Consider the following 19452-nt stretch of genomic DNA (forward strand, 5'->3'; position numbering starts at 1 on the left):
CTCCAGGTATGGACTCTGCTTGGCTCTGCGTTTACCAGCTCTCACCTCTCAGCCTCTTTGATGGGATTGAAAAAGGAAAAAGCTGGACCCCTGGCAGGAAGGTTGAATGTTCCAGAACAAAGACTTGAAGCTACATGAGGGAGGACAAGCAGCTCAATGGGTCATTAAAGGAGTAAAAACATGTTTTCAGACACAACTTACCACCCAAGACCAGATATGTTGGGTATTTATTAAAACTTTCAAATTCATTTAAAATTAAACTGTAATCCTTTAATTTTAATTTATGACCCTTTTTGAGTCATTAAGGACTCTTAAAGTCTCACCACCGCAGCACCACCACAGGTCTGCCCTGGATGTAGTCAAGTGTTCTGCCAGGTGGAGACACTGGTGGTGGCCACACACCAGGATGGATCTATGGGACCTACTGAAAGCGCAAAAGACTTTTATAAAAGTTATTTTTCTCAGTGTGTGTGATAAAAGAGAATAAGAGAATTATTTCATTATTCTCTTAAAATGAAGTCCACAGAACTCTGGATTCCTCCCACAGTCTAACCTGCATGCTGGGTCATTGGCGTGTGAGTGGCTATTATAGTTATTTAGAATAAAACAAAGTACTACATAAAAACTTCTGCTGTAGGAGGGAGCGTTGTTCAAATAAGCTAAATGTAAAGTCACAATGAATAATGTGGCCAAGAGGGTCACTAGAATTTACTCAGCTGTGTTAGTAACAATCCACTCAGAGCAATAATGTACTGGCCCATAATAATACACACTAGGTCAAATATTTAGTTTTCATTGAAATAATTTGGGTTATCTATAAATCAGTAACACACTTCTAACTGTAGGCCAACAGTAAACTAAACTAGCCTGATCTTTATCCTCAAACAACCTGGCTGCAGCAAAATCAGTTTTTAAAACTTTATTTTACATTAATAGACAACATAGAGCACAGGTTCAATACAGAGACACCAAGACTCCATACATTCTTCACACATATGGAGGTCTACAATCAACACACACACACAGACAAAAGCTGAGGACGTTTCCTTTCAAATCTTAGATTTACTCATCCCTTTATTTGTGGAGACACTGAACATGTATAATATAAATGAACCGTTGCCATGGTACCAGTGTTTTATTTACATCCCGCCAAATATGCTAAGACACGTCCCATCTTTCCATGTACACGTCCATCTTCAGCTGGAACCTTGCGGTGATATTTTCCAGACTAATGACTTCCTCCAGTCTTTCTGTCCATTGCTCCAGTGCTGGTGAATCTGGTTTACGCCGTGTTTTTCGTCTTAGGTTTTCCAGCCCCACAAGGAAAACTTCTATTTTGTTACCATGAGAGCATCTGGAAGCTTCTGGAATGATGGACCTGTCTCACCCGTCCGGAGTCCAGAGGATGCTGCTGGCTGGCTCCTCACGGTGGAGGTCGGTAGCTAGGGGTGTGTGTATGTGCGCATGCGCGCGGGGGGGATATGCGATGCCATGGAAATTCCTAACGTCACACGTTATCCTTTGCATCAAAGGGAGGGGCGGGGCGATGCCATGGAAATTCCTCACGCCACACGTCATCCTTTGTATCAAAGGCAGGTAGGCCTATATAAAACTGACTTCTTAACTGGTCCTCAGTTGGCCGCGAAGCTATCCAAGAATTACCTTAAGATCTTGCGTGGAAAAGAAGATAATCTTTAGAAAAAAATGGCAGTATTTATTCCCAGTAAATGTGGAGGATATCTGATCGAGGAATCCCAGAATTCCGGAGTTTCTGGAGACGTGTTTAAATGCACGAAAATGGACACGCAAGAAGTTGTAACGGTTAAAACTGTGACAGATGAATTTCACTATTTAGTGGAAAAAGAATATAAAATTTTAAAGAAAATCAGAAAGTTGGACCCTGACAGGAACAATTTGGTCAAGTTTTACGAACGTTTTAGATTCAAGCATCAAACCTGCTTTGCGTTTGAATTTTTGGACCGAAGCTTATATGATTTTATGCGTGAAAGAAGAGGCCTGCAGCTTTCTGTCTCTGAGATCAGAGTTATTGCTGAGCAGATGCTCGTTGCTTTGAATGCACTAAAAAGCAGAGAAATTGTTCATACAGACGTCAAGTTAGAAAATATTGTTCTTGTCAACCATCAGTTACAGCCGTTTAAAGTTAAACTGGTAGATTTTGGCCTAGCTGCTCTCAGATCCGAATTTCCAGTGGGAGCTTCGTTTCTGGGTCGTGCTTACAGGCCCCCAGAGGTCATTTTAGGCCTGCCAGTAGACGAAGGTATTGATATGTGGGCTCTTGGCTGTGTTTTGGTTGAACTATTTACTGGTCAGTACATGTTTTCTGCAAGTTCTAACTATGAAATCTTGAGGAACATCATACAGTTACAAGGAACGCCCCTGCAGAATTTTATCAGGAATGGATTTTATGCAGAGAAATACTTCACACCACCTCAAGATTCTACTGGCTTTGGCTGGCAGCTGAAGACACCACAGGAATACTACGCCAGCGTGGAAAGACAAGGATGGGATTGTAACATTTCCAATTTAATAAGCTCTTTTGATGATATGCCAAGGTTGCACAAGATGGCTGAAAACCCTGAGGACATTTTGGCTTTTATGGACCTTCTCAAGAAGATGCTGGAGATAGATCCAATGATACGTATCACCCCAGGTGAGGCCTTGCAGCATGACTTTATCAGAAAGTATTACTTACGTCCTGAACAGCATGACTTATTTATAAGGCCACCACATTCAACCACAAGGAATTCCCAGGTTGAGACGTCTACTGAAATCATATCTACTCAGTGCGGCGGTTATCGGATCGAGCAATCCCAGAATTCAGGCGTTTTTGGAGAAGTGTTTACTTGCACAAAAATGGACACCCAGGAAGTTGTAGCAGTTAAAATTGTAAAGGAGGAATATCGCAACGTAGCAATAAAAGAGTATAAAATGTTAGATAAAATCGGACAGCTGGACCCTGACAGGAACAATTTGATCAAATTTTACGAATGTTTCAGATACAACAATCAAATTTGCTTTGCGTTTGAATTATTGGATCAAAACCTTTATGACTTTATGCGTGATAGGAACTTAACGCCGCTGTCTGTCTCTGAGATCAGAATTATTGCTGAGCAGATGCTGGTTGCTTTGGATACACTGAAGAGCCAGGAAATTATTCATACTGACATCAAGCCAGACAACATTATGCTTGTGAACCATCAGTTACAGCCTTTTAAAGTTAAACTGATCGATTTCGGCCTAGCTGCTATGAAACCAGAGTTAGCGGTGGGAGCTATGCTACAGGCTCCTGCTTACAGGTCTCCAGAGGTCATTTTAGGCCTGCCAGTGGACGAAGGTATTGATATGTGGGCTCTTGGCTGTGTTTTGGCTGAATTATTTACTGGTCAGTATATGTTTGCTGCAAGTTCTGGATATGAAATCATGAGAAACATCATGAAGTTACAAGGAATGCCCCCGCAGGATTTAATAGAGAATGGATTTTATGCAGGGAAATACTTTACTCTCTCTCAAGACTCTACTGGCTTTGTCTGGCAGCTGAAGTCACCAGAGGAATACTACGGCGGCATGGTAATCCAAGAAAGGGATTATAACAACATCTGCGATTCAATAAGATCTCTTGATGACCTGCCATGGTTGCACGAGACAGATGATGACTCTATGGACACTCTGGCTTTTATTGACCTCCTCAAGAAGATGCTGGAGATAGATCCTAGGAATCGTATCACCCCAGGTGAGGCCCTGCAGCATGGCTTTATTACAGAGGATTTTGTATTTTCTGAATCTAATGACCCATTTGCCACGCCACCACATTCAACCACAAGGAATTCCCAGACAACACCCACGTACAACACTGCTCAAATAGACACAGAAAGAGCAAGTTTAGTAGAAGTCATAGGCACGCAACCCATCAATTATACTGCTCCGGTAGACATAGAAAGAGCAAGTTTAGTAGAAGTCATATGCACACAACCCATCAATTATACTGCTCCTTTAGACACAGAAAGAACAAGTTTAGTAGAAGTCATATGCACGCAACCCATCAATTATACTGTTCCTTTAGACATAGAAAGAACAAGTTTAGTAGAAGTCATATGCACGCAACCCATCAATTATACTGCTCCGGAAGACATAGAAAGAACAAGTTTAGTCGAAGTCATATGCACGCAACCTATCAATTATACTGTTCCTTTAGACATAGAAAGAACAAGTTTAGTCGAAGTCATATGCACGCAACCCATCAATTATACTGTTCCTTTAGACACAGAAAGAACAAGTTCAGTCGAAGTCATATGCACGCAACCCATCAATTATACTGCTCCGGAAGACACAGAAAGAACAAGTTTAGTTGAAGTCATATGCACGCAACCCATCAATTATACTGCTCCTTTAGACACAGAAAGAACAAGTTTAGTCGAAGTCATATGCACGCAACCCATCAATTATACTGTTCCTTTAGATATAGAAAGAACAAGTTTAGTCGAAGTCATATGCACGCAACCCATCAATTATACTGTTCCTTTAGACATAGAAAGAACAAGTTTAGTCGAAGTCATATGCACGCAACCCATCAATTATACTGTTCCTTTAGACATAGAAAGAACAAGTTTAGTCGAAGTCATATGCACGCAACCTATCAATTATACTGTTCCTTTAGACATAGAAAGAACAAGTTTAGTCGAAGTCATATGCACGCAACCCATCAATTATACTGTTCCTTTAGACATAGAAAGAACAAGTTTAGTCGAAGTCATATGCACGCAACCCATCAATTATACTGTTCCTTTAGACATAGAAAGAACAAGTTTAGTCGAAGTCATATGCACGCAACCCATCAATTATACTGTTCCTTTAGACATAGAAAGAACAAGTTTAGTCGAAGTCATATGCACGCAACCCATCAATTATACTGTTCCTTTAGATATAGAAAGAACAAGTTTAGTCGAAGTCATATGCACGCAACCCATCAATTATACTGTTCCGGAAGACATAGAAAGAACAAGTTTAGTCGAAGTCATATGCACGCAGCCCATCAATTATACTGCTCCTTTAGACATAGAAAGAACAAGTTTAGTCGAAGTCATATGCACGCAACCCATCAATTATACTGCTCCGGAAGACATAGAAAGAACAAGTTTAGTCGAAGTCATATGCACGCAACCCATCAATTATACTGCTCCTTTAGACACAGAAAGAGCAAGTTCAGTAGAAGTCATATGCACACTGCCCATCAATAATACTGATCCGGTAGACACAGAAAGAGCAAGTTTAGTCGAAGTCATATGCACGCAGCCCATCAATTATACTGCTCCTTTAGACATAGAAAGAACAAGTTTAGTCGAAGTCATATGCACGCAACCCATCAATTATACTGCTCCTTTAGACACAGAAAGAGCAAGTTTAGTCGAAGTCATATGCACGCAGCCCATCAATAATACTGCTCCGGAAGACATAGAAAGAACAAGTTTAGTCGAAGTCATATGCACGCAGCCCATCAATAATACTGCTCCGGAAGACATAGAAAGAACAAGTTTAGTCGAAGTCATATGCACGCAGCCCATCAATAATACTGCTCCGGAAGACATAGAAAGAACAACTTTAGTCGAAGTCATATGCACGCAGCCCATCAATAATACTGCTCCGGAAGACATAGAAAGAACAAGTTTAGTCGAAGTCATATGCACGCAGCCCATCAATAATACTGCTCCGGAAGACATAGAAAGAACAAGTTCAGTAGAAGTCATATGCACACAGCCCATTAATAATACTGCTCCGGTAGACATGGAAAGAGCAAGTTTACCATCAGATGTCATTACGTCATTCAATGAAGGTAGAAGGCCTGGACAGGCTGTCCGCATCCAAACGGAAACTATATCAAACAGACGAAATGACTCAACTTTTGGTCTCCGTCAGGTTTCTAGCGCTACACAGAACAACAACAATGATTCATGGTGTTGTGCTGAATGGAATTGTGAAAATATGTTTTTCACACCAATTAACAACTTTTTTTCAAGGATAGTTGAGTGCTTCACATGCTGTACCGGAAGATGAAAGACACAACGCTTTCTCACAACAAACAGCTGACCCACAACTGGTCAGTATTACAGCAGTAAAACCAGGGTCAGTATTAAAAAAAAACAGAAAAAAAACTAAACTAAACTAAACTAAACTAAACTAAACAAAAGAAAAAAGAAAGAAAAAAAGAAAGAAAGAAAGAAAGAAAGAAAACAAAACTAAACAAAAGAAAAAAGAAAGAAAGAAAGAAAACAAAAGAAAACAAAACAAAAAAGAAAGAAAGAAAGAAAACAAAAGAAAAGAAAAAAGGAAGAAAACAAAACAAAAAAGAAAGAAAACAAAAGAAAACAAAAAAGAAAGAAAGATAAAACAAAACAAAAAAGAAAGAAAGATAAAACAAAACAAAAAAAGAAAGAAAACAAAACAAAACAAAAAAAGAAAAAAAACAAAACAAAACAAAAAAGAAAGAAAGATAAAACAAAACAAAAAAAGAAAGATAACAAAACAAAACAAAAAAAGAAAAAACAAAACAAAACAAAAAAAGAAAGAAAACAAAACAAAAAAGAAAAAAAACTAAACAAAACAAAACAAAAAAAGAAAGAAAACAAAACAAAACAAAAAAAAGAAAGATAACAAAACAAAACAAAACAAAAGAAAGAAAGAAAACAAAACAAAACCAAACAAAAAAAAGAAAGAAAACAAAACAAAACCAAACAAAAAAAAGAAACAAAACAAAACCAAACAAAAAAAAGAAACAAAACAAAACCAAACAATAAACAAAACAAAAGAAAAAGAGTGCAGGACCTCTATCTGCTCCTTTGATTGAGGCTAGAATAAGGGCCCCACATGGCCATGGCCTTGACATTCTGTTCCTTCAGACTCCTCCAGCATAAACCACACACACATGCACAAAGAATGCTGCTGAGTACTTTTTATAAGTAAGTCTTAATACTTAAAACATAATGACTGCTACAAAGTAGGGGAGACCGGGGCTTGTTGTCACACTTTTTACACTCTTGTGTATTTCTCAGAATCAATACATCATCTAAAGTAAAAATGTGTACCAGATGAAACACCAATGTCTCAGGTGTAGATTTTGTATTCATATTATTTTCATATCTTTTGCCAGTGCAGAGTTATAGGCAATCAAATGGAGAGTGTGAACATGTGACATGTTGCCCCACCATGGGGTAATTTGCTCCAGACTAACTTTTTTAACGAGGAGCACAGGGGCCCCTAACTTCAATTTTTAGGAGCGCAAGCAGAAAATTTAGGGGCTGTGAGGGACCGAGGCCAAGGATGAAGAGAGCACAGGAGGTTTTGTAAAGAAAAAGTCTTTTGACATTTAATTTTACAAAAAAAACAAAAATACAAATTCCTAAACAAAAGTTCTGGGCCCATAAAAGAGGTCAAATAAACAGAACATCAACATAAGGAACTGGAAACTAACTGACCTAACAAACTGACACACAAGGGAAACTATATACACTGGCTGATCAGACCATTTTGACACAAGAGGGAAATACATAACAACCATCTTCAGCTAACTTTATAAACTTAACTAATTCACAACAGAACTTAAACAATTTAGATTCATAACTCATTAGGGAAACCGAAATCTAAATAATCATACTTCTACATAAAGAACAAATAAAGTAATACAAAACAATAGAAACTCTAAACCCCTCTCCCACTATCTTTTTGCAAGATGGATAAATCCAATTAGGCTGTAGCCTCGTCAAAGGAGATCCACCTCAGCTGGGACTCTTAGCAGGCTTGGGTCTCCCACACAGCAACTTCCCCAGGAACTAGTAACTCAAAGAAAATGCATATTAACTGAAAATAAGCCAAATTAACAAGGTGACAAGAGTGAGTCAACTAAAAGTGTGCACCCAATCAGTTAACCCCCCCTGCCAAACTTGCTAAGAAAAATGTGAAATATAAAGGAAAAGGTAAATATTACAAATAAAATGATTTAACTGAAATGAAGAAAAAAGGTTACCAGACCAGGCTCAGTGTGTGGCTGCCTAGGCGGCCATCACAGGGGCGCACACTGAAATCACCATGCATAGCAAATATTCACATTTCCTCTCATTTTCACAGTATTAGTGATAAATACTTCAACAATAAATTCAGAAATTACAATGTTTACAATTCACATTTTTTGTGCAGCAGTTATTATTAAAAAACAAAACAAAAAGCAAAACATCTTACTGGCCACACGAATACAAAACAAGTAGACATTAAAATTGTTGAATCAAATCAGATTTAATGATTTGATTTGATTTTCACTTTATAGTCGAAGCAGAACGGCAACTTTGTCCCCATCATCCCCCACAGGACATGGTACGACTGGTCCATGTAGTTCCTGACAATAAACAGCTTCAGGGACTGATGCTCCTCTCCAGCCACTGTTCCCACTCCTCAGTAAGAACAGCAGCTATTGGCTGTCCTAAAAGTCACTAATCAGCATAATTAGCATATTTCCCGGAGGAATTTCCAAAGGGATTAATAAAGTATTTCTGATTCTAATCAGCCTGGGACATGTAGCTGTAATGGATGCTGCCATAATGAGGGATGTCTTGGAAAAGGCAAAAATTTATGAAAAGACAACCTAAAAATGTTTAGAACGGCTAAATAAATAATTAAATAATAATTCTCAACTCAACTCAACTTTATTTATATAGCCCTTTAAAACAAACACAGCTGAAACAAAGTGCTGTACATAAATGGACAAAGCAACACATAAAGTACAAAAATCAACCAGGAAATAAATAATATCATAAAATATAATAAAATAATTGTTCATGGCTTTTAAAACAGTTTTAAAACAATAAGCAATTTTAAAAGAATAAACAAATTATAAACATATAAAACCAAAAAGTAAAACAAACCACACACACTAAACAGGAACAGTCTCATACTGGGCTGAAAGCCAAAGAATAAAAATGTGTTTTAAGATGAGTTTTAAAAATATATTTATTATATTCTTTATTTTTTTTTTTTATTATATGTAGAGGGAGGGGTCTGCACGGCACCCGCTCCTCATTGGGAAGCGTAAACTACGTTTATTCGCGTCAGTCTCCAAAAGTCTCCAATAATACCAGAAAAAGTTGCCAGATTTGTCGTTAGTCGCTTCTTAAAACAATAACATATAAAACGCTAGAGGAGAGAGGACTTAGTGGAGACTGGCATTCTGTTTAAAGTAGTGTCCCTTATAAAAAGCTGAAACGGTATTGATAGCTTTCACATTTTTAGAGTCTGTAAGTGAGTGAATGTCTGAAATCCTGAATAAATGCAAGAAAACCAGGCTGTCTTCTTGTGCATTTACATTGTGAATATGAAATTTTGCCCATAATATCATAAGGTTGATTATGTATCTGCTCATAGTCTTCACTTGCTTTTGGTCATTTTAAATTCCAAATAATACAAAAACGTAAAAACTGTCAATGTTATCTACAAAAACACAGGTTTTGCCAAAATATGTGAACATCAGGACAATACAAAAACTACAGTTCACATCAATATTTAACTTAAACTTTTCTTTGAGAAAGTTTTTGGTTGGATAAATTCTGTGCATAAGTTTAAAAGACGTTTCCTTTACTGTGTTGGTAATTAATATTGATTAGGCAGCCGCCAAGCTTCCTTCCATGATATGTCATTCACAAAATGATCCCAACAAAAGATCGCTCTTGGTAATGAGGTCATATTTTCTTTAAACAAGGCTCTAATAGCTTTGTTATTGCTTTTAGAAAGTCCAGAAAAACATATTTTACCAATGGGAGTGTGTAATGGAGAAAACAAGGACAGATGCTGGGTATGAACTCTCGGTTGATGTCTGAATAACAGACAAACTCCAGAAGGAATTGCACCAAACACTAAGGCATAATCTCCTGGAGAAACATTAATGTTATATTCTAATAGAAAATCTTCTTAGGAGAACAACAGGCCACTGTGTTAAATACCTGATCGACCAGTATAATGTTGTTATCAAACCAATAATCCAAAAAAGAGATTTTCTTTTCTATAGAATGTCCTTGTTGTTCCATAGTAGATAATTATCCAGGCTAAAGTTGTGTTTGTAAATGAGGGTCCATGAGAAAAAAGCCTGGCGGTGAAAGGCAGAAATTTTAACCGGATTTTATCAATATCAAAGTTACAAGCAAGAAAAAAGTGGATGCCACCCAACGTACTTAGAATATGAACAGGTGTAGCTCCAGATGGAGGTAGGGTTCCTGACTATTTGTTTTAGCCAATTTATTTTAAATGTGCTATTTAAAGCATGGAAATCCAGAGCATTAAGCCCACCACTGTCATAAGAATTCAAAAGAACAGCCTTTTTTTATATAATGTGTCCTATTTTTCCAGATGAAATTGAAGAGTAGTTTGTCAGTTTCTTTTGAGAGCTTGTTATCAAGATGTAGAGCCAGAGCCGTGTAAGTGAGACGGGAGATTCCCTCTGCCCTAGTGATCAACACCCTGCCTCTCAGTGAAAGATCTCTCAGGAGCCAGAAGTTGTATTTATTCTAAAATAGGCATAACATTTAGATCCATTCTTGTTTTTTGATCCTTAGTAATTAATATACCTTAATATGTAACCTCTTTTTAACGGGAATGTTACAGAGAATGGGTTCTGGGCGATCTTTAATAGCCATAAGTTCACATTTATTAATATTCAGATTTAACCCGGAGGCTTTGGAGAACATGTTAACTGCATCTATAGCTACTGAGATTTCATCTTTATTTTTCAAAAACAGAGTGGTGTCATCTTCCAGCTGTGTAAGGATTAAATCTCTGTCAGTGAAGGAGATTCCTTCTGCATTGCTTGATTTGATGTGTACTAAAAGCTGAGTGACTAATAAGAAGAGGTGGGGGGAGGTGGGACAGCCTTGTCTGATACCTCTATGCAAATTAAATCTTGGGGACGTACCACCCATTAACTCGATACAGCTATTACTATTTTTATACAGAGTTTTTACTGCTGTACAGAAATAATTACCAAAGCCAAATTTGTTTAAGGATTTGAAAACAAAATAATGCTCTACTGTATCAAAGGCTTTGTAGAAATAAAAATAAGATGAAGCCGTTACTGTCAGTTAGGTCTGAGTAATCCAGAATATCCAGGACCAGTCTGATATTGTTTGTTATGTCTTTTTGCCATGAAACCCGATTGTGTTTCATCAATGACTGAGTCCAATACCATCTTAATTCGTCTGGCTAAAATCAAAGCAAAGATTTTGTAGTTACGTAAACAGATTGGACGCCAATTATCGATCAATAAATGATCTTTTTTAGGTTTGGGAATAAGAATAATCAGTCCAGTTCTTTTCCTAAGCTTTCTGTAAAAACTTCTAATAGAAAAGGAATCAAATCCTTAGAGAACATTTAGTAAAACTCTGAGGTTAAACCGTCAGTACCTGGTGATTTATTATTTTTCAGCAGGTCGATTGCATTTTTTACTTCTTCTTTTGAGATAGTTTTATCACATAGTTCTGATTCCTCGTTATTAATGGGTTTGATTGACAGAGATTTTAACATTTTTTATGATGAGGTTTGGCAAGAGTTAGAGCTGTATAAATTTTTGTAAAAATTGCTGCAGTACTTGGAAATAAGCTTGTAATCTTCAGTAATGACTCCATTTATTAAGTTTTTTAATACTGTCATTACTGCAGTGATGCTTTTCTAGGCTGAAAATAGTCAACTCTGACCCAGGCGTACACACAAAATCTAGAGAAACAGGAAACGGCGACACCGACAGTCCAGAATAAAATCAAGGAAAGGATGTGAAATGTGAGAGATTTGTGTACAATCCACTATTACCTTTCACACCACATGTTAGATATTAAAGCTGTTTGTAGAAATGAATAAAGACACATTCCATATTAATTCTCCTAAGAGCCACGCTCAGGAAAAAAACAAACAAACAAACAAACAAACAGGATGTTCAGGAGAAAGGGAGATGATATTAATAAGAAGCTCAACCACTAAAACATGTTCTGTCATTGTGAACATATATTTTTATTTATAGTTATAAAACCCATCCAGATAAATAAGGAGCCAGTCTGCTGCCAGCATGTAGCAGCCAGTGTGGAAAGTAGCTTTGGTCCTTCATTCCAGCAGAGAGGGACCAGACTGGAGGCTGGAGGTCTAGAAGTGATGCTACGCTAATGAAACACACAAGAGGAGGATTTCCTTTATTTATTTATTCTTACACAATGCTTTTTTTTTCTATTGCACGCTGGATGATCAAATACACACTAACAGTTTTGGTCTTTTCTACATTGCTCAGGGCTCCATCTGATGTTCCTCTGGAGGAACGTCAGTGTGTCTTCACGTGTGTCGGGTTTGCCAGCTTGAAGACAAAGTAAGTGCAGAAGGCAGAGATGATCCCTTCCTCAACATCATCTGCTTTCACAACGTTTGGAGCTCTTTAGGTGAAGGCCATTTTCCAGTCTTGACCAGTCAAGAGAATAGTTGGGTGTGGAGATGGAAGGTCACGCTACAATCACATGGAACAAACAAAATTAACCACATTAGAGTTCATCTGTTAATTGTAGTGTAGTCAAATCTAATTAAAATAATAAAAATGTTATGTATACTTTCAACTATTTTTGTTTTAATTGCATAATTTCAGTCAAACACTCAATAAGAAAACGTAACTTGCTAACTTTGTTGTGTGTTTGGTTCAGTTAAACACCACATGTCTGCATTAGAGTCTCTAAGAGTGAAAAAGATTTAGGTTCTCCTTATAGATGTATGGGAGAAATATAAAGAGTCAATACCTGCAAGAGAAACAATACATTTAAGATCTAAACCATGTTTTAATGCTCCAAATTCTTGATCGTGTATTTCAAAGGTTTCAGAAACCTGAAGACAGCAGGAGGGTTAAGTTAACAAAATGTTGGTTCACTGGTGTGGGTGATATCATTTAACATGCACCCCGGCCCAAGATGGCGGCCGTGTTGACGTGCCTGACAAGCCCGAATGCGGCATCTACGTGTATGTTGAAGAAACAAGTGCAGGAGCTGGTGAGCCAACTGTGTGCATCCTTGGTTTGTTGAGACTGGTGTGAATCACATGAAAGTAAGCTACTGCTAGTTCTTTCATACAGTTTATACTGCAGTGCTGGTAACAGGTCTGAGTTCAGGTTGCTGGTTAGGTTTCTAATTTGTCAGGAATATAATCAGCCATATGTTCGCTAATTTCTGCTTGTATTAGATGTGTAGTAGTGCTCCTTCTGTTTAGTTCCTTAACTATGTTATTGCTATGGTGAAGTAGAGCATAATGCCTGTTATTTAAGTTGAATCATGGGCAGTGAAAACGCAGTGGAGACATTTCTGGTCTTGGAGCGCCCTCTGCTGGCGATTTGTGGGAGTTTCGCGCATCAAAGCTTATTTACATGACAGTGTGGCTGTAATTTCATTGTAATGGGGCTGTTTGTATTGATTTTCACGTTGGTGATTTATGTTCTCTGAGCTCGTCCCTCCCGACTTTTCTCGCTGACCCTTTAACCCCACAGGCTCCCTCCAGTATGGGGCTATTATTGTAGCAATATTATCTACAAATCCGTGTTGAAAGTCACAAATGCATACAGAGAGTCGTGTATCCGTATCTTAATTTGTGTGTGCACAGTTGGATTCGCAAATGTGTAAATAAATCCACAAATGTGTGATGAGATTTCTGTGTCTGTAAAAGAATCTGCAAATGTGTAAAACAACTTGTGTGTAACCCGGTTTGCAAATGTGTAAAAAAATTCCACAAATCTGTATTTAAAGTTGCAAATGTGTAGACCAATCTGTAAATGCGTGCTAAGATCTGCACATGTGCAGACCGATCTGTATCCACAGAGAGACATGAATGCCTGGAGTATTTCAGCTACAAGACCCAGAAATACAGACAAATCGCTGGTTACGAGTCAAGCAGCTTCTGGATTGGCTCTCTCTACACACGTGGATTTTGCTACACTTGTTCCGTGAGAAATCCACAAATGCGTGTCAGGATTCGTATCCGTAACGCTTGGGTTTGCGTGCCCTGACCGCTGGCTCACAGGCTGCCTCACTCCGGCTGCCGTTGGTTCGCTTGCTCTGCTGCTGGCGGTAATATAATTACTGCGGTCAAGCCAGCCGCCTTTCGTTTTCGCGTAGTCAAGCCAGCCGCTCCTACATTTTCAGTGCGCACCTACCGTCAGTTTACGGTAAATGCAAGCGTACTGCTGCAAGGAAATTATTTCCGGTTCACAAAATAAAAGCACGAATTTAAATGTGTATTATCAAGTGATGTTTTAAGAAACTGATTCACGTTAACTGTAAACTATCGGGGTATACTGCTAACATTTACACTAAATAAATACCTTAGAATGTATGGAGTTGAAAACAGTTTTATCTATCTATCTATCTATCTATCTATCTATCTATCTATCTATCTATCTATCTATCTATCTATCTGTCTGTCTGTCTGTCTGTCTGTGCTAATAAACATATACTGAGGCCTTAAAGCAAATACTAAGTGGTGTATGTTGACCATCCTTGACGGCACTATCATTCTGGACTGCTTTGGGGTCAATAGGTCACATGACCTCAAAGCTATTGAGCGAAAATGCTCATATTTACACTTTAAAAATCATTTAAAATATATTAAGACCTTAAAGCAAATACTAAGTGGTGTATGTTGACCATCCTTGATAGCACTATCATTCTAGACTGCTTTGGGGTCAATAGGTCACATGACCTGGGAGTTATTGTAATAACTTTTGAAATAACATGAAATATATATGTGTGTGTATATATATATATATATATATATATAATACATTTTATTTAAAAACTCCTTTCAAAAAACCCAAGTACACTTTACAGGAGAATGAAAACATTTAAAAACATAGGAGAGAGAAGTATACAAAAAACTAACAAGCAAAGCACTAACAAGCAAAACAGACGACAACAGTGTAATGGTGAGTGAAAAACTAGATGGCATAGGACTGTCTGAACAAGTGTGTTTTCAGTTTAGATTTAAAGAGAGGGAGAGAGTCTATGGCACGAAGATCAGGGGGGAGGGAGTTCCAAAGACGGGGAGCAGAGCGGCTGAATGCTCTACTCCCCTTAGTGACAAGGCGGGCAGGGGGAACAGAAAGTTGAAGAGAGGTGGAGGAGCAGAGTGAGCGGACAGGAATGGAAATGTGTAGAAGCTCAGATATGTATGGTGGAGCCTGATTGTGAAGTGCTTTGAAAGTGATAAGGAGTATTTTGAAATTAATTCTTTTTTTTATGGGAATCCAGTGAAGTTGTTGCAGGATGGGGGTGATATGATGAGTGGAGGGTGTCCGGGTGATGATTCGAGCTGCAGAGTTTTAAAGGAGCTGCAGTCTTTGGAGGGCTTTGTTGGGGAGACCAAAGAGAAGTGATTTACAGTAATCAATTCGTCAGGTGACAAGGCTATGGACGAGAATGGCAGTGGTATGGGGGGTAAGAGACGGACGGAGACGGGAAATATTTCGCAGATGAAAATATGCTGACCGAGTGATATTATTAATGTGGGACTGAAAAGAGAGTGTGCTGTCAAGGACAACACCCAGACTCTTTACTTGAGGGGAGGGAAGGATGGTTGAATTGTTGATGGAAATGGAGAAACTATTAGATTTGGAGAGAATATGGGGCGTGCCTATCATTAGGACTTCTGTTTTAGAACTGTTGAGTTCTAGGAAATTGGAAGAAAACCAAGAATGAATTTCTTGGAGACAGTGGGTAAGGGAGGTTGGTGGAAGTGAGGAAGATGGTTTGGTAGAGAGGTAAAGCTGGGTGTTGTCCTTGTAGCAATGAAAATGAATATTATGTCGACGAAAAATGAAGCCAAGTGGAAGAATGTAGATGATGAATAGTAGGGCACACCAGCAGAGACAGGGTAAGGGTTGGATTTGTGTGATTTAAGTTGAACAAACTGTGTGCGGCCAGAGAGGTAAGAAGTTAACCAGGTGAGAGGGGTGCCGGAGATACCGATAGATGACAGTCTGTCAAGAAGAGTGCGGTGAGAAAGTGTCAAATGCTGCTGTGAGGTCAAGAAGGATGAGAATGGACAGTAAACCAGAATCTGAAGCTATAAGGTCATTGGAGATTTTGAGGAGTGCCGTTTCAGTGCTGTGGAGGGGACGAAAACTGTACTGAAACTGCTCGTAAATATTGTTTGTGATGAGGTGGTTATGAAGCTGAGAGGCAACAGACCTTTCAAGAATTTTGGAAATGAAAGGTAAATTGGACATAGGGCGTAAGTTATTAAAATTGGTGGGGTCCAAACCGGGTTTTTTCAGGATAGGTGTAACTGTAGCCGTTTTAAGTGCAGGAGGGACGATTCCGGAAAGTAAAGAGGAATGAATGATGTTGGTAATGAGAGGAGCAAGAGAGGAGGAACAGGTTTTGTTTTTTGTTGTTGTAATTAGGTTACACATGTTAAGGAAATGTTTTTGTTTTAAAACTATTTGAAAAGTGCCTTTAAGATAGTTTGATATTGATGTGTAAATAGTTACAGTAAATATATATATGTTTACCATTTTTGGTCATTTAAATATTATTGTCTTTGTTTATTTGTTATTATTATTATTGTTGTTATTTTCAATTTTATTGGTACTATTGTTGTTCTTATAGTGATGAGGTTACACATGTTGAAGAATTATTTTTCTTTTAAAACTATTTGAAAAGTTCATATACCATTTGACCATTCTATTTATTTTATTTAATTTTATTGTTCTATTGGTTTTAGATCTACTTTACTTCCAAATATATATTTTGATAGACATTTTGAGAGTGACATGTGTAAATAGTTAAATGTATATATTAACTATTTTATGGTCATTTCCTAATTCAAATTGTTATTATTACTAGTATTATTTTTATTTATTATCATTGTGTATTTATTGATGTTGTTTTTGAGGTCATTTTAATGTTAGATATCATTATCATAATTTTTTTCCCCACAATGCTTAAGTTACACATGTTGAAGAATTGTTTTTGTTTTAAAAAGGTTTGAATTTGAGATATCTGAAGTCCTTTTACTGTGTGACCACTGTATATATTGTATTTCATTTCATTATTCTATTGGTTTTTGATCAAATTTACATAACAAATGGGAGCATTTTCGGCTCAATAACTTTGAGGTCATGTGACCTATTGACCCCAAAGCAGTCTAGAATGATAGTGCTATCAAGGATGGTCAACATACACCAATTTATATTTGCTTTAAGGTCTTAATATATTTTAAATGATTTTTAAAGTGTAAATATTAGCATTTTTTGCTCAATAGCTTTGAGGTCATGTGACCTATTGACCCCAAAGCAGTCTAGAATGATAGTGCTATCAAGGATGGTCAACATACACCACTTAGTATTTGCTTTAAGGTCTTAATATATTTTAAATGATTTTTAAAGTGTAAATATGAGCATTTTCGCTCAATAGCTTTGAGGTCATGTGACCTATTGACCCCAAAGCAGTCCAGAATGATAGTGCCGTCAAGGATGGTCAACATACACCACTTAGTATTTGCTTTAAGGCCTCAGTATATGTTTATTAGCACAGACAGACAGACAGACAGACAGACAGATAGATAGATAGATAGATAGATAGATAGATAGATAGATAGATAGATAGATAGATAGATAGATAGATAGATAGATAAAACTGTTTTCAACTCCATACATTCTAAGGTATTTATTTAGTGTAAATGTTAGCAGTATACCCCGATAGTTTACAGTTAACGTGAATCAGTTTCTTAAAACATCACTTGATAATACACATTTAAATTCGTGCTTTTATTTTGTGAACCGGAAATAATTTCCTTGCAGCAGTACGCTTGCATTTACCGTAAACTGACGGTAGGTGCGCACTGAAAATGTAGGAGCGGCTGGCTTGACTACGCGAAAACGAAAGGCGGCTGGCTTGACCGCAGTAATTATATTACCGCCAGCAGCAGAGCAAGCGAACCAACGGCAGCCGGAGTGAGGCAGCCTGTGAGCCAGCGGTCAGGGCACGCAAACCCAAGCGTTACGGATACGAATCCTGACACGCATTTGTGGATTTCTCACGGAACAAGTGTAGCAAAATCCACGTGTGTAGAGAGAGCCAATCCAGAAGCTGCTTGACTCGTAACCAGCGATTTGTCTGTATTTCTGGGTCTTGTAGCTGAAATACTCCAGGCATTCATGTCTCTCTGTGGATACAGATCGGTCTGCACATGTGCAGATCTTAGCACGCATTTACAGATTGGTCTACACATTTGCAACTTTAAATACAGATTTGTGGAATTTTTTTACACATTTGCAAACCGGGTTACACACAAGTTGTTTTACACATTTGCAGATTCTTGTACAGACACAGAAATCTCATCACACATTTGTGGATTTATTTACACATTTGCGAATCCAACTGTGCACACACAAATTAAGATACGGATACACGACTCTCTGTATGCATTTGTGACTTTCAACACGGATTTGTAGATAATATTGCTACAATAATAGCCCCATACTCCAGATCGCTGAGGTCTGCTGACCAGTCAGGTCCTGTGGTCCCGAGGTCCAGGCTGAAAAGAAGAGGTGACAGAGCTTTTTTTTGCTGTCAGCCCCAAATTGTAGAACAGCCTCCCCATTAATATGAGGATCTCACCAACTGTGGACATTTTTAAATCTCGTTTCAAGACTTATTTTTATTCTCTTGCTTTTAAACCAGACAGCGTTTTGGCATTTTGGCTGATTTTTTCTTTCATGTTTGTGTTTTCAGTCGTTTTTTTTCTGTTCAGTGGTTTCTGTTTCCAGCTCGTTAGTTCACCTGGTCTGATTGCTCCCTCACTTCACCTGTTCCCTGTATATATACGCCTTGGTTTCTCTGACTCAGTGCCAGATCATTGTTGTTGTTTCCGTGTTCAGTCTGTATCGGCTGCCTTGTTCCTTGATATTAAATCCTGGATAGTGGCGTTGGTTTGTCTCCTGCCTCATCAGTCTGCGTTTGGGTCCTCACCTCTGCTGTCCTGTCACATTATATCCATAAAGCTCCTCAAGGGGGGAAGTTAAAACATTTCCAAGGCAGGGGGAGAACTTGTTTTATCTGTTATATATTTCTTATTTAATACATCTGACTTCTGTACGTATTATAAGGTGAGTCAGTTCAGGTGGTTAGGATTACTACACACACGTGGAAATGTACACGTATGTTAATTTAAAGATAACTCTTCGCTCTTGACAATTTAATCATGTGAAATACTGGATTTTTCACTTCCAGATAGCAGTGAATAAAGGTTGTGGGATTTTGTAGATCCATTGTGAAGTTGTAATGTATGGAGAGTTGTTTCATTTATAATTAAATATAGAAATACTGAAAATTAATATTTTATTCAATAAACAAATGTACCAATGAAATGCATTAAAAAAGTTAATAAACT

At 37.9% G+C, this 19452-nt stretch overlaps 1 protein-coding gene across 2 annotated transcripts; it reads left to right on the plus strand.

The window, feature by feature from the left end:
- The first annotated feature begins 1821 nt into the window (after positions 1–1821).
- Positions 1822–19068, plus strand: LOC121634783 (homeodomain-interacting protein kinase 1-like). 2 transcript variants are annotated; one of them, XM_041977697.1, is made up of 4 exons: positions 1822–3751; positions 12323–12397; positions 13553–13557; positions 18543–19068. In XM_041977697.1, exons 1-2 carry the CDS (start codon positions 1999–2001, stop codon positions 12388–12390), a joined length of 1821 nt encoding a protein of 606 aa, XP_041833631.1. In that variant the 5' UTR covers positions 1822–1998; the 3' UTR covers positions 12391–12397; positions 13553–13557; positions 18543–19068. The 2 variants fall into 2 exon arrangements, with proteins under 2 accessions (XP_041833631.1, XP_041833632.1); XM_041977698.1 differs by lacking the exons at positions 13553–13557; positions 18543–19068 and having other exon boundaries at positions 12323–12641.
- Positions 19069–19452: the final 384 nt, after the last annotated feature.

Source organism: Melanotaenia boesemani, chromosome 23 (assembly GCF_017639745.1).
Source record: "Melanotaenia boesemani isolate fMelBoe1 chromosome 23, fMelBoe1.pri, whole genome shotgun sequence".
Classification (NCBI taxonomy): Eukaryota; Metazoa; Chordata; class Actinopteri; order Atheriniformes; family Melanotaeniidae; genus Melanotaenia; species Melanotaenia boesemani.